The 16,195-nt window shown below is 38.6% G+C and overlaps 1 protein-coding gene across 4 annotated transcripts in view; it reads left to right on the top strand.

Annotated features, from left to right (window-relative positions):
- Positions 1–15,432, top strand: part of ST3GAL6 (ST3 beta-galactoside alpha-2,3-sialyltransferase 6) — a 69,377-nt gene extending 53,945 nt beyond the window's left edge. For all 4 annotated transcript variants that reach the window (XM_089512416.1, XM_089512419.1, XM_089512417.1 and 1 more), the window contains 5 exons: positions 1,292–1,481; positions 4,727–4,864; positions 8,293–8,445; positions 11,375–14,550; positions 14,787–15,432. In XM_089512416.1, the coding sequence (XP_089368542.1) occupies positions 1,292–1,481; positions 4,727–4,864; positions 8,293–8,445; positions 11,375–11,461 (568 nt within the window). In that variant the 3' untranslated portion in view covers positions 11,462–14,550; positions 14,787–15,432. The remainder of the gene's footprint in view (positions 1–1,291; positions 1,482–4,726; positions 4,865–8,292; positions 8,446–11,374; positions 14,551–14,786) is intronic.
- Positions 15,433–16,195: the final 763 nt, after the last annotated feature.

Genomic DNA, 16,195 nt, shown 5'->3' with positions numbered 1-16,195 from the left:
GAATGTGCTGTTGGAGTGGTGGGACTGAGAGAGGGGCTTCCACTGAAGATTTCAAAATCAGAGCAGGTTGTTGTGGGAGAATACAGCCCTTTAGATAACTTGGACTTTAGAAGTAATTAGAAGTAATTAGCAGTAAGAACTTTAGAAGTAATTACTAGCTCTCTCACTTGTGCTCCAAAATACATTAATAGACAGTGGAGCTGTTATAAACAGGAAGTTGTATGCTCTCTTAGACTTGCCTTGTTCAGTAGTGGAACTATAACTCTTTGGACCAGCTGAACTTTCCAAATAATTGTTCAAAAGCAGCCCCACATAGATTGTGTTACAGTAATCCAAAGAAGATCCATCTCATCCAGGAGCTGGAAAACTTCACCCAGAAATTGAATAATGGAAACTGGTCTATATAGTGGCATCTGGGACCTTTCTCAACAATAGTCTTATAACCTCTAGTGTTTTGGAACTGTGCCTTGACTGTTTCCTATTCCCTCTCAGCAAGTCCCTCTCTGGCTTTTTTTGATAAGGCAGGAATGGTCAGGGTTTAACGAACATGTGGTATTTTTTTTGCCTCCAAGAATACTGCCCACATCCTTGGGCTGTACAAACTGAAAAGTGTCCATTATCATTGAACAAGCAGGGGCTAAAGTTACATCTGCTGCATCTGTATTAACCATATCATCGCAGTCAGAGTGCATTTTATCTGTAAAGTACTGGAAAAGTTGTTCAAAGCAGGATGTCACATGATTTGGATTCTCCTCCTGTGGGCCTGTGCATAAAAGACCCCTGACCACTTGCATGGCTTATCTCAGGAGGCCCGCAAGTGGTTACAGGAAAATCAAGCAGAGAAAGAGGCCTGCTAAAGCAACTAATAATGGCCTCTGAGCAGTTTAGAATTAAATACCCAACAACGGCACTCCTCACTCTTCAGAAAACACAACACACTACAGACAGGAAAGGTAGTCCCTTGGCAGTTCCTCCTGACTACTTTCTGTCTTGTAGGATGAAATATGTGTATAGATGGGTACTGCCTGACCTTGCTAAAGGCCTTGCTGCCCTCAAGTGTAATGGGAGATGCCTGTTCTGTTTACTAACAGTCCAGTCAGCTTCTGTATGTGGAATGGAGTGGTAGTAGTGTGTTGGCATCATGTCTTTCACCTCAAACAGTGAAATATCTTAGTTTAGACCTGCTTCTAACATGCTGTAGCAGCAGTGAAGTTGTATTGTATCAAATAAAAATGGTATTGATTTTTCACATAAATAGCATTTCTTTTAGAAAAATGTTTCTCCCCAATAGAATGAATAACGGACCTGTTGTAGGCTATGAACAAGATGTTGGAAGGAAGACAACATACCGGCTCTTCTATCCAGAATCTGTTTTTTCAGATCCACTTCACTATGACCCGAACACAACTGCAGTTCTTATTGTCTTCAAGCCCTATGACGTAAAATGGCTTTGGAATTTATTAAGCGGGCATCATTTAATTGTAAGTCCATTTTGTTTTTGTTTTTTGTGTTTGGTTCCTGATCTTTTCCTTGTTTACAACAATCTTATGCAGTAGTGTGCATTTAGCACTAATTAGGGGTATGGTATCTGTGCTTTAATGATTGGATTATAAATCTAAACTCTAGTGTGTACTATTAGAGACAGGGAAGACAACAGCTCAAAGAAGCTGCTGAAACTAATAAAGGAATATAGTTGTCCCTCCACCTTTGCAAATTTGATTATTCATGTATTTTATTAATATATTCTCTCTAGGAATCTCTAGGTCCTCCAGTGCAACTCTGTGGTCAACTTTAATCAAAAGTCACACTGAAGGACCTAGAGATTCCTAGAGAGAATACTCTATTAGGCATTTGTTGCTCCTCCGGCACAATTCTATGATGAATGTTTGGCAGATAGAGTTGCATTAGAGGACCTAGAGATTCCTAGAGAGGTCTTCTTTTGGGTAAAAAAAGAGTGCTTTATTTGCAGTTTTTCCACCTTCACAGGGGTCCTGTGCCCTGAACACCAGTGAATGTGGAGGGACTGTACTTTTTTGTGGGACATTTTGCTGTATACTCTGCTTTCCATTGATCCCTACCTTATTTTATAACTATCATAAACAGAATAAAAAGAGATATTACAGCACCTTTGAGACTAACTAAAAGACAGAAATTGGTAGCATCAGCTTTTGTAGATTTGAGCCTACTTCCTTAGATGTATTTGGGCCTGTTGTAGGCTATTGAGACTGTTGAGGAAGTAGGATCAAGTCTATGAAAGCTCTTCTACTAACTTCTATCTTTCAGTTATTCTTAAAGGAGCTGCAAGATCCCTTTGCATACTGATTTTCCAAACTGACATGACTATGTCTTTGAATAAGCAGAATATATCATGAAATAATACAATATCCATTCAGGTGTGTCTTGATTTATTTATTTTAATGACAGCCTGGGTGAAAAGTCATGTTCCAAATATTTATAGTGCTATTTTATTAAATATATATAGTCCAATTCATTTGAACTATAATGTTCATTTATATGACAGCTTTCTAACTTTTATGCAGCAAAACTGCTGCTTATAGAGAAGCAAGTTATGCTGATGGGGGCTGAGGAGATAGTATTCTCAACTTTTTTTATCATCTTCTTCCACTTCATTATGCCAACATGGGAGTTGTAGGGCCAGGTTGGCTATGATGCTGCACCTATAACAGCTATGATAAATGACAGCTCCCTGAAGCCATAAGGGCCTGGAAGGTGTGAAAAGGGGATTGACGATGGGAACCTTAACCCAGTAGCAGTAATTGGGTTAGCGGGATTGAAGAATGATCTCTTGCTTCCCTTCTTCCCAGTCATAAAGATGGACAGTAGTGGGTTCCTCCTTTTTTTATTCCATAAAATTTCTGTGGAGAAAGAGTGGGGGAGAAGAGCTTGTAGGACTCTGAAGGAATGGTTGGTATAGATCTGTGAATTGCTTCAGCACCTGCATTTTACAGTTGGTTTTGCACGTTGTTGCTGTGTTACAGTTCTTGAAGCTTTATCACAATTCTTGGGGCACTTAGTAAGGGAGGGGAAAATAGTATTGGATACACCATTTTGTAACATGCGCAATATATTCATAGATCTCACAGGCACCCATATTTGTGAGAGAAGCACTTGGTGCTCCTGTTCTTTCATTCCCATTCAAAAGTGTCCATTTCCCCATGATTCTGCATCAAAGTTTAGAAGTAGCTGCTTGCAGAAATCAGAAATGAGAGGATACAACAGGTTGGGCAAAAAATAGCACTGAGATTCAGTGTCAGTCCAAGTACTGGTTTAAGGGGTCTATTCCTAATATTTAAAAGAGATATTCTTACTGTGTCATATCTTTGTGGCAGTGTATTCTATCTCATTGAATGTTTGTGTTGAAATCTTATCTTGAATTCCTGGCATTTTTGTCCCTCGCACATTATCTTTCCCACTCAAAGATGATTAAGATCAAAATTCTGAACTCTTGATTTGCCTTGCAGATCAGAGCATGAAAACTGACTCTGAGCAGAATGGCTTGCAGCTTTGAATGGAGAATTAATTTTTGCAGCCTTTTCAGTCTGATCAGGGAGGCAGGACAGAAATTGTAAAGCTGACCAGTAAAATGCACTCTGCCTTCATTTCAAAAGGGGAAAGAAACAATACACATTTATTTTTTCAAATCAATGTTTTAATATTAAAACTAAAAGTTAACAGCCCCCAAAGGCCCTCTAGGGGCATGGAAGGCATTTGCACTATGTTTTTGGGCCTTCCTAGGTTATTTTAAGAACAGGAGAGACCCTTTTTAACACCAGGAGCCCTGGTGGCACAGCCTGTACTGCAGCCATTTACTCAAAACCACAAGGTTGCGAGTTCAAGACCAGCAAAAGGGCCCAAGCTCGACTCAGGCTTGCATCCTTCCGAGGTCGCTAAAATGAGTACCCAGACCGTTGGGGGCAAATTAGCTTACTTGCTAATTAGCTTACTTGCTGTTCACCGCTATGATCTTTGGAATAGCGGTATATAAATAAAACAAATTATTATTATTATTAACATGAAATGAGCAGAATTCAGTGTGGTGTAGTGGTTTTAGTGTTGCACTATGACTCTGGAGACCAGGGTTTGAATCCCACTCAGTCATAGAAACCTACTGAGAGACCTTGGGCAAGCCGCATTTTCTCATCCTCAGAGGAAGGCAAAGGCACCCCCCTCCCAAACAAATCTTGCCAAGAAAACCCTGTGATAAATTTACCTTAGAGTTTGCTTAAGTTGGAAATGACTTGAAGGTACACAACAGCAACAATAATTTTCTTCACTTCCTATTTGAAAAAAAAAATCAGCTTCTCCAGCATCTAAAGTGGTCCAGGCCCTGCCCTCAAAGATGGTGGAAGTGCCTGCCATGTCTCTTACAGGGTATTTGGCATATTTTGCTGCAAAAAAATTCTTTTGATCCTTGTGGAGCTGTGGGGTCCACAAAAATAGCTGTGCGGGATATTGACATTTAGGGAAGATAGTGAAAAGCTCTCCAATTTTCTCCTATAGCTTCTTAGTACAGTATATAATGTTTCTGGCCAGTTTTATCCTCCTACTGTTTTTTGTAAAAAAGCATTCTTCTTAAGTTGATTCTCCATTTAAGAAATGTAAATGTAAGAAATGTTCCTCCCTGAAACATGCTTTATCATTTGGTGTTTGAGATGTTAACAAAGATCCAACTTTTGTGTTTTGATGATAAGTTTTTGTTCCACAGAAAATTTCTGCCTTTTGGAAGAAACCAGCATTACAGTTGATTTATAAACCCCACCAAATCAGAATCCTTGACCCTGCCATTACAAGAAAAACTGCACATGATTTGCTTCATTTGCCCACAAAGTTTGCCAAACACGAAGTAAGTGCTGTCTCACATTAATGGTTTTAATGGTGCAGGCTAAGGCAGTGGTACTTAAGGATTGCTCTTGACATATCGCACTAGAAAAATTCCTTAGGATTTCTCTATAGTGAAACTAGTGATGGTTCCTCCTTGTAGTGAAATGAAGATATTGAGTAGCATATTTATATATATTTTTCTTCCAAGGAGCTCTAGCTGATAGACTTGGGTCTTTCTCCACCCCAATTTTATCTTCACAACAACAACAATGTACAGTAGGTTTAGTTGAGAGAAAATTACTGAGTAGGGATCTGAACTTGCATCTCCGCAGTCTTGATCTGACACTCTGACCACTGCATCTCATTGGCTCACACATAAGCAGTTGTTTAAAAGAACACTGTCAGGATGAAACAATGGGTTGTTTCTTCCTGCTATTCTTTGAAAGGTTTTGTATGATTAAAGTATTTGCCATATCTGCAAATTAGAATATGCCATTTTCTTTCTTATGTGTGAGTGACTAATGGCATGATATAGGTATTAGAACAATTATTTTATAATTTGTCACTTAATTGGCTGTCCTATTAATTTACAATTTGAAAAGATGTGCACAAACATTACTAGCTTCCCTGTTCAGACATATATATTTTTTTTGGCCTTTTTTTTTTTTTAATCACTAGTCCGAAACAAATAATCATCCCTTCTTCCAGCCCATGTTTCTACCTAAGTCATCTAGGGGCCAAATTTACTGTATTTACCAATATACAAATCCCTGGATTCTGCATCTATGGATTCAACCATCCACAGCTTGAAAATATTTTTTAAAATTCCAAAAAAAGCAAATCTTGATTTTGTTGTTTTATATGCGACACCATTTTATTTATTATTATTTTATTTACTTACAGTATTTATACCCTGCCCATCAGCCCTAAAGGCTTTCAGAGCGGCTTACAATTATTATTATTTTTAATTACACGGTTTTTACTATTAGTTTTTATTTTACTATCCCACTGTATATAATGGGACTTAAGTATCCACAGATTTTGGGATCTGCAGGCAGTCCTGGAATCAAATCCCAGTGGATAGCAGTGTCCCACTATATTACTAATTTTAGCTTTTAAAAACACCACAAAGATGGTTTTCCTCAAAAGTATTGTATTTACTTGAGTTTCACCAATTCTTATCCACAATTTTTATTTTTATCAGTGGTAGTCAGCCGCTGGATCATTTAGGTTATGTTGCAATGATACATTCTAGCCTTTATGTGCCATTGCTGGGAAATGTAAAGCCTTACCATTAAAGAAAAAAATTCAGGCTTGTCTAAAATACTTGGCTCTTACCTGGTTCAGTCACCAGTCAGTGTCATTGCCTGACTTACAAGTTCATAAATTTAGGAGTTTTGTTTACAGTTGCTGCACTACTGCAGTGACTCAGTGGCATCATTAGGGGGTTGTGGTGAGTGTGTTTGTGTGTGTGTGTGTGTACCACACCAGGTGAGACCCTAAAGGGGGGTGCCAACACTGCTCCTCAAACACCTACCTTTTGGGGCTGTCACATTCACCTGCTTCCCTTTAAAATGCTTTAACATTTTAAAGGGAAGTGAGGTGAAGCTCAGTGGGAGGAGAAAAGAGAGGCCCTATAATTTTTTAAAATTAAAATTTCCAAATTTAATTCTAAATTTGAATTTTTTTGAAATTTTGAATCTTTAAAATTCTTTTAATTTTTTCTTTAAAAACATAAAATTTTAACCAAATCTTCACTATGTATATGTAAATAGGTTTAGGTTGTGCATATGATACTGTAATTTGTAGGTATAATTTTAATGTTGTTAGTTTTTATGTCACAACTATTAGCATTACATTCAGTGGTACATGGGAATTAAGATTTATAAGTAACATTAGTGCAAAAAAGCATTACTATGGATTCCTTATGGTGTGAAATGGAAAGAGGGCAATGGTGTGTGTGTGAGAAAGAGAGAGAGAGAGAGTGGATTACTGCACTGGGTGGCACAAACCCTAGTGATGCCACTGCAATGACTGAAAGGGCTCCCCAAAACTTGGCAGCCTCACCAATGTAGGGTTTTATGATGCACTGTGGAGTGGGTCTGTGAGTTAAGAGAGTTAAGAGAAGCATCCAGTACTCCCCCAGCAGTAAGATGCTTTACATTTGCCTTGTAAGATACCAGCTTCTTAATTAAATTTAAATGCTTTTTAACTTTTTGAGATTCAGTTGGCAGTGTAAGAAACCTACAATTATTATTATTTTGCCCCTCTTTTTGAATATGATGGCTGAGGATTATGGTCTGTAGTGCAAAACGTTACTTTTCCAAGTTCTCATCCACAGGTTGTAAGCCTTTCTTTAAATATAAGCTTTCCACAAGACTTCCTAAAAGCAAATGCTGCAGCTATTGTGCTGCCTGCTGCTGGAAAAACATTGCTTGGGTGCCCTGAACTTTAGAGTTGTTTGACTGTCTTAGCATTTTTTAAGTGTGACTAGTGAGTTTGTGTTCCTCACTTTTGGCAGCTGCACTGAAGAGAGCAGGAAGGAAAGTGCTAAGCATAAAGTTTCTTAACAAAGAGTCCATTGAAAGAACCCACAATTGCTAATCGCACTTTAACATTGAGAGAGCCACCATGACATGAAAGATTTAATCAACATTTGAAGAGGTGGAAACATGTGATTGGGTAAAAGTACATATCCCAAAACATTCAGACATTCCATCATTTATACATCCTCTAAACCTATCACCTAGGAATTTTTATAACATAGGATATCCCTAATTCTGAAGTAGCTACATCCACCTATTAGAGGAAAAAATCCTATTCCTTCCTAGAACCTCCACTAATTGCCTTTCTCTAAAATCAGTCAAGAGCTATTGTAGTGTAGTGGTCTGAGTGTTGGACTACTACTCTGGGAGATCAGGTTCTTAGCCACACTCTCTCAGCTTCATAGAAAGGCAGTGGCAAACCTCTGAATAAATGTTGCCATGAAAGCTTTATGATGAAGTCTCTGTGATCTAGACTCTAGTAAGGCTGAAAACAACTGAAGTAAGGAAATACCTTTATTAAGAAAAATGAAAAATTACATGATATTAAGTAAGTCCCCATTGGACTGATCCTAAGTGTTTGTTTTACTCAGTATTTTGTCTTACTTTAATAGGTCCTTTAGAAAAGGTATTAATTTACTGTGGCTAGAATATAACCATAAAAGTACACCACAGAGAATCCATTTGAGCTGTGGAATAATTAAGGATTAATAATTGGGGATTTCCTGTCCTTGAAATTTAAATTGAAAATGCTTGCTTCTGGATTTATCAGTCTATAATTTGACAACAGAAATAGAGCTTGTCCCATTTTTCCTTAGAGAAAATGTTGCTTGTTAGATATATTTGAATACCAATTGCTTTTATTTTATAATAGTTTACATTTTTGTATGTTATTTTGTTTTTTTAGAGACCCAAGCATCCCACAACAGGGTTAATAGCCATTGCTTTTGCATTCCAAATATGCAGCGAAGTTCACCTGGCAGGTTTCAAGTATAACCTTCATGATCGAAACAGTTCTTTGCACTATTATGGTAGTGACACCATGTCTCAGATGATTCAGGTACTGTCTTCTTTTCTAGCATGCATGTTTGTTTGGGTTGTAACCAGTTGTAGCTTTGCAACTAGAAGAAAAGATTTTTCATAAGCCAGGGTACTTGATTTTAGCCAACCTAGCCCTACATTACTCTCTACCATACTGTATCTTCCAGAGAGTCCTGAAAGCCTTAGGTGGTGGCTGCAGTGAAGGACGAAATAGCATGCATACATACATAAATAAATGGATAGGTGGGTGGGTGTTCTGGTTTGCCTAAGAGGAAGTGCTTTTTATTACGAATAAAGGGCTGTACAGATTAGGGGAAAGGGGTGGCAAAGGCCGCAGCAGACAAACGCTGCTGTCTCCATGAGGCCTAAAAAGAATCTGCTCCCAGCGGGTTCTTTTTAGGTCATGCATGGGGTGCCATTGGCACTTTCGGATGCAATGATGACATCCATATGGCGTGGTGCTGTTTGAGTACTGTGCCACGTGGACATCATTGTTGTGTGCCCCGTATGGACGGGTGACCATAATCATGGCGCCCGTGCGCCGATTGTAAGGCTGGGCGCATGTGGATGCCCAGCCTTACAAAACCGTACTTTCAGCCCCAGGCCAGAGCAAAGTGCCAGTCTGTACTGGGCCTAAGTTATCAAGTGATATAAGATCAAAATTGATTGATTTTGATATATGTCCCACCTTTGTCCTAAGATGGGGACTCGAGCAGCTAAATCAAGTTGTTTCTCCCAACTAGATTAGATTCATTGAATCATCAGAATTGGTTAATTCAACATTTACATAAATTATGCTAGTTTGATTGGCCTGCTGTTCTTGGAAGTGGCACAATTTAGTGGGAGTGAGACTTAAAAGTCTCAGTGTTTTTATTTCTCCTAATAAAATAACTTAAGGAAAGTGATTGGGTTTGTTAACATTAAACCACCATTATCTTTTTGTTTGTTTGTTTGTTTAAATTAGGAACTGAAACCTTTGTTTGAAGATAATTACAAACCATAGTTTGACCTAATTGTTTCTGTCTAAATTTACAGGCCATTGACAAATTAGTTTTAGGGCCATTGTTGTGCCTTAAGGGTTTGCTGTACCATAGAGATGGGAGTGAACTGACAGAAACAAAAGTAGTCATTCGAATAATTTTATTACGGCCAATTGGCCAGCACGAAAGTAGTCATTCATCTCTAAACCAGTTTGCTTCTTGTACATCTGTAAGATCAAATTGTTGTACAAGGCCTTAACTATGATTAGCATAAATTATGGTGTTGTATTTTGTCTGAACCAGACCAGTATTTTTTCCTAAAAGATTGGGGGATAGTGGTGTCAATACGTAATGAAGATACGATGCTGATTTGGGAAACTTACATTGCTTTCCACTTTGGCTACACAGTTTAGCCTTGTATAACTACCACCTCAAGAGAAAACAAGCAAAGTTGCTTTACTACCAGTTTAAGATTATTTCTTGTATTACATTTTGATGTGTATATACTTACGACAATTTTGGTGTACTTGTATGTGTATTGTTCAGATACTAGGGAGCCATGTTTGGCTACAGTTCCCTCTTGCTTGGCAACAAAACCACCTGGATTTGTGACTATATGAAATAATCCTAAGTGTGTTAGGAGCCAGAGCCAGCGCTTCCCCTTCCGATGGATAGCTCTCAAACTTTGAAGCCATCTCAGTCTGGGAACTATGGCCCTGTACAGACGGGCCCTTTGTGGCGCACCCATGATGTGCTAGGGTTGCCTTGGGTGGCTCGTGCACACGCCCCGCAACCCTAGCACGTGATGAGGGCATTGCAGCTGCGCAGCACCACCCACATGGCATGCAGAGCTATGACATCGCAGCTGTGCACTGTCCAAACACCGCTGCGCAGCTGCGATGCCATTGGGATGTCTTTGTAGGTTTGCAGTGGTGCAACTGTGCCACAAAAAGGAGCCACTTATTAATGCTCCTTTGTTGCTGCACAGCAGAGTTGCACAGTTTGGTTACTGCGGCACTGCTGCGGAGCAAAGAGAGGCACCTCCCTGGCGCCTCTTTCTGGCGCTCTGTACCCCACCTATGTTAGTTAGGGTATTCTTTCTTCCCTTTTGGGAAAAAATTACCAAGAACAAGAAGCACACATTCCCTTATCTGAAAAGCTTGGAATGAGAAGTGTTTTGGATTTTGCATTTTTTTTCAGATTTTGGAATATTTGCTTACACATAATGAGATACCTTGGAGATGGGACTCAAGTCTAAACATGCAATTTATTTATGTTTTTTATACACCTAATACACATAGGCTAAAAGTAATTTTATACATAATATTTTAAATAATTTTATGCATAAAACAAAGTCTGTGTACACTGAACCACCACCAGAAAGTTAAGGCGTCAGCATCTCAGCCACTCATGTGGACTATTTTGAATTTTGGAGAATCAAAGTGGGGTAATTTTGGAGTATTTCAAATTTTCAAATTCCAGATAAGGGATACTCAACCTGTATCATGTTATCTATCATTGGCTGAGTAGCATCCAAATTGGTTTGTCCTTGTTTCCTTGGCTGCTGTGTATCAGAGGCACCTAGAATCACACAGTGGCCAAATTAGCAAAGGAGAACAGGGACCTGGAAGCCCATGATCTTTTGGCTTAGCTACAAAGGCCAATTAAACATTGTGAAACTCTGACTCCCATTTATTTCACCAAGATTTAGAGAAACCTAAATTTCACTGGATTGATCCATAGAGCTGGAAAATATGGCTCGGTACAGACTGGCGAAAAGTGCCATCCTGCGGGCAGGATGAGGACTGAGTGTCCCCATGCTCAGAGCCCTCCCCATGCTGCCCAGGCACCATCATAGTGTGCACCCATCCATATCTTGTCGCCCCTTTTGCCAACTCCTTACTCCTTACTTTATAACTCCTTACTTCTTACTTTATTTCTAAATCTGTATTATTTTATTCTCCACAGAATATATACCATGATATTGCTGTGGAACAGCGGTTCTTGAAGGAACTCATAGATCATAGAATCTTGATCAATCTGACAGAAGAATAAAACTGGAAGAACAATAACTATTTTCTGCAGTACTGGCTTTGGTGGTTTCTCTTTTTTATTTTTGTTTTTGGAAATATTTATCATGATTTGCCAAGATATTTAAGAAGAGGCAGATTCAAGCCAGGCTGTGCAAACTCCCAAATCTAGTGTAAACAGAGGAACATTTCTCTGCTGACTGCTAATTGGGTTTGAGCAAGCACCAAGCAACCACCACCATTAACTGACACATGTGAATTTATTTAAATAATGCAAGAAATGTTCGAGGTGCACAAAAATGACACTCTTTTTAATACGAGAACAGGCTTTTGTTAGCCAGATTCTTCTCTACCTCCTTGTTTTCTATCCACATAAAAGTTAGCACCTAGATCTTCAGAAACAGAGTTTTGGAAGATGAGATGAGAGGGTCATTGGTGGGGCCGTACAAAGCTCTCCATTTCTCTGTCCAAATTTAAACATGAGTGGAGAAAAATGTTACAAAAATTAATGCACAGTGGGTGAGAGGGAAGTGTCTATAGTTGAATTCAGTTCTTGGATGTGAGAAATGCTAAAAATCATGTTTTAGTTAATCTTTCAGACTTCGGCTTTATCAACAAACCAATGCAAACGGGTTAAGGAGATGTAGAGGTGAACGGGACATTGGCAGTGACTCACTCATAATGTTATTCCTTGCTTTATACTTAATGTCAGTAATAGTTGGTCTGATGCTTCCTGACAGTCTGGGTCTTCTCATGAAAATGGTTAAATATTCATAGAAAAGGATGTTAAAAGTCTTCCCCCCTAAAAACAAAAACAAACAAACAAAAATGGAACTACAGGTGAATCTAAAGTAATTGTTCTTTTCTGGAGGTCCTGTATTTCAAAATAGTAAAGCTCTACATAAGTTGATTTGCATGTCCCAAGCTGTTTCAGTGGATTGTTAGAACACAAAGTGGGAGGTCATGGATGGATCCTGTTCTGGATGTCTCTAGAATGATTTATGTTTATTCCAAACAATCTGTAATTCAAAATTCTATTGAATCATTGTGAGGGCTCAGTCATAATCCCCATACCACGGTATTACAAACAATGTGGAAGCTAAGAATTAAAGGGTTGCATGACACCCCTTTAATATTGTTTTATTATTTTAGCCATAAAGTTGAGGTGTGTGACTATAAAGAAAAGGAAAATTCTTCAAATGAGGTGTTCTAGTGCTGATTTTGTTTTTGAGCTATGCTCTGCAAGTCTCACCAAAATCTAATTGAATGAAAAAAAAAATCCATATCATAGGATATATATGTCACAGCTGGTCCCGCCATTTGCCTGACAGTCTCAAAGCAGGGGAAAAGGAAGTGAGTAAATTTTGACCTTCTTTGCCTGCTTAATATGAGTTCAGTTGCTTAATGTGAGTCCCAACTGCTGTGTACTATAATATGGTGCATTACTCGCAGCAACATGGCACAAAAGGTACTGGGAAGTGGGGAGCTTTACCTGTTGATTTCTGTTTTTCTATTTGTTAAACTTCTAAAAGTCCTCACCAAAAAAAAAATTGTGGGTGGATGGGTGGGTTAAAGCACATCTCCAATTTTGTTCTTGTTTTACCCTACTTATGCTAGACATATCTAGAAGAGAAGGGACAACTTTTGACCTTCTATGTGTTTATATCAAACATCCCACCTTTTCTTAGCAGTCTTATGACAGATTTGCAACACAGGTTAAGACAGTGACTGACCTATGGTACTTAGTGAATGCTATGATCAATCTGGAATTTGGACCTAGGTCTTCTCATCTCTAGCTAGCACTCTAACCTGGTAATGCAAAACTTGCAGTCCTCCAGATGTTGTTAAAATAGAAGTTCCAACAGCCCTAGCCAGCATAATCAATGGTGAAGGATGCTAGGAGTTGCAATCAAAAACATCTGGAGGACAACATGATTCCTACCTCTGCTTTGAGCCCAATACCATACTGGCACTCTGTTGTTGGACTGCATTCCTATCACTTCATTACCAATAGTGAGGAATGATGGGAGTTGCGCTCCAAAAACATCTAGATGGCTCATCCCTAGTCTAGCTGTTTGCCAACTTCTAGCCAATGACTCTTTTCTTCAGTGTGGATATAAAGTGATAGTTTAATCTTCATCAGTGCATTTGGGGCTGCTATTAGAGGCAGAAAGAGCCAGTAAAAGCAGGTGGGAAGCCAAGAGTTGATTAGCAATGTAGCTTTTCCAGGAGAAAAAAAAGTAGCACCCCATAGAAATCTAGAATCCCTGCAGGGTTCTACTTAGACAGGTTAAGTGAGCAAGAAAGGCCTGTATTCCATATATGTACACTGTTTTACTTCTTAAAAATATAACAAATGTGATTTCTGAATTGTTTGGAAAATAATTGTGTATTGCAGATTGCTCCCAAATCTAAAGCTGCTTCTGCCAGCCCTGTTTCATGCCCCTTTGTTCCTAAGGAAAAGTGTATATTCTCAAACTATCTAAGCCAAAGATCACAATGATTCTTCCCAAGGAAGATTGATCTGAGTTTCTGGATTTTTTTTGTTTCAGTTTTAACCAGTTTTCTATAATTAAGTAAAGCACTTTTTATAAAGCCTTTAATATGTCTTAACCTGTCATTTCCCCAGACAGTCTTCTATAAACTACTTTTCTCTTTGCAATTGCTGCATACTTTTTAGGGGCCTTTGTCCACCCCTTCCCTTTTGTTTTGATACATAGCTGATTGCTATAGTTTGAGGTAGATAAATTGACAATGGGTAAATGTAATAATATACTTATATGCCTTGTAGCATTGATACATCTTATTTGTTAAAAGAAAAATCATTGTATACCACAATACAATTTATGTATGTTAGTCTGATCCTATTTGACCCAAGATACACAGCATTGGGGAGGGGGTGTGGGATAACCAAACTTGTAGTACATGCACATGACATCCTCTAGGAGTGTGTGAAATGACTTCAAATGCACCTGAACTTTTCATTTAATTATACCTGGCATAGTTACTGCTATCTATAAAAAGCAGAGAAATAAATGACCATATCTACTATATGGTCACCCTGTAGATATATGAGGACCTGTATCATTCTAAATTTACACTAATACATCTAAGGCCTGTTACAGACTGCCAAAATAAAGCTGCTTCGGGTCTCTTTGGAGGTATGCTATTTAAATGATGCATGGGTCCTAAGAATCTGGAAGCTGCACCAAAGCTGCACTCCAGTGCTTAGGAATGAAGTGTGGCTTTGGCGCAACCTCCGGACTCTTAGGACCCAGGCATCATTTAAATAGCATACCTCCAAAGAGACCCGAAGCAGCTTTATTTTGGCAGTCTGTAACAGGCCTAAGAGATTATCTTTATTTAGGACAGCTTGTTTTTGCTCACATGTTGATAAATGGCTATCAATATCTGTCTTAAATTGTAGCAGTATAATCTAGCACTATTTTAGCAAGATACTTTTCTTATAATCTAAATATTTTCAAACAGAAACCCTTTGGTTCTGCTGTGTCCCAAATCATGACTAAGGATAATGGGATAAATTATACCGTTATTGAAAGTGCTTTCATGATTCCTTAACTAGCTTTGTAATTTAGGAGAATATCAAGGTATGCGAATGGAAAAATATACTTGCTCAGTTTTACACTCTTGAACACTTCTCAGTATTCCGGGTCTTATGCATTATATCACTTCTTAGGGGGGAAATGAATTAGGATATTAACTTTACTCTAAATTACCTTTAAATGCATTTCTTTTGTATCCAACCCCCACTCCCAGACCTGCCTTAATTTTCTTAACATTTGAAATGTAGTTGTTTTATGTACATTGGTGGGGAAGAAAATTTGTATCTTGATAAGTGGGAATAGTCATTGCTTTTCAGATTTGTTTTGATGTCTGTGAAACCAAAATTTCGATACCCATTATTACTATTTGTTTAAAGTGGAATTTTAATGTTGTGAATATAAAGAGATTATTTTTGTTATAATAAACATGTTAAAATGATTTATTTGCATTTGTTGTGCTTTTAAAAAGACTTAACTGTTTACACTGGGCTGTGCATCAGATACAGTTCAGCTGCCCACAAGTTGCAAATAATATAACTGATGAGCTTGTTTTTAGCTGCCCTCAAGTCAATCTTGACTTAAAGCGACCCCATGCATGAGACGTTTCCAAGACCCTGTGTCCTCCACTCCTCTGCTTAGGTCTTGCAGGCTCAGCCTATGGGATCCCTGATTGAGTCCAACTATCTGGGCATGTGGTCTCCCTCTCATTCTGCTGCTCTCAACCTTTCCTAGCATTACTGTCTTTTAAAATGATTCATGCTTGTCCTGATGTGGCTTCCAAGGAGAGTTCAGACTCGATCTATTCTAGAACCCATTTGTTGGTCTTCTTGGCTGTCCCTGTATCCTCAGCACTCTCCTCCAGCACCACATCTCAAAAGTTTATTTTCCTTCTCTCAGCTTTCTTCACTGTCCAGCTTTCACATCCATACAAAAATAATATTGTCACATTACCCCACTTTGATTCTTGCCATTTTCAGTTGCACTCTCTTTTGTAATTTAACTGCTTCAGCAAGAATTGCCTTCTGTTTTGTAATCTGCAAACACAGCAGCTCTGTTCAAAATGGCATGTACCTTCTCAGAAGTAAGCCCGGCTGAGTTTTATGGGGCTTATTTCCAGATAGGTGAATATAGTATGCGATGTTAAGGTGAGATTCACATATTGCAGAATAAGTGAGACACATGATCTCCAGAATAAA

Source organism: Sceloporus occidentalis, unplaced genomic scaffold, assembly GCF_023333645.1.
Source record: "Sceloporus occidentalis isolate IW3139 unplaced genomic scaffold, rSceOcc1.0.p SCAF_2, whole genome shotgun sequence".
Taxonomy (NCBI): Eukaryota; Metazoa; Chordata; class Lepidosauria; order Squamata; family Phrynosomatidae; genus Sceloporus; species Sceloporus occidentalis.
This window is presented reverse-complemented; position numbering and strand designations above follow the sequence as displayed.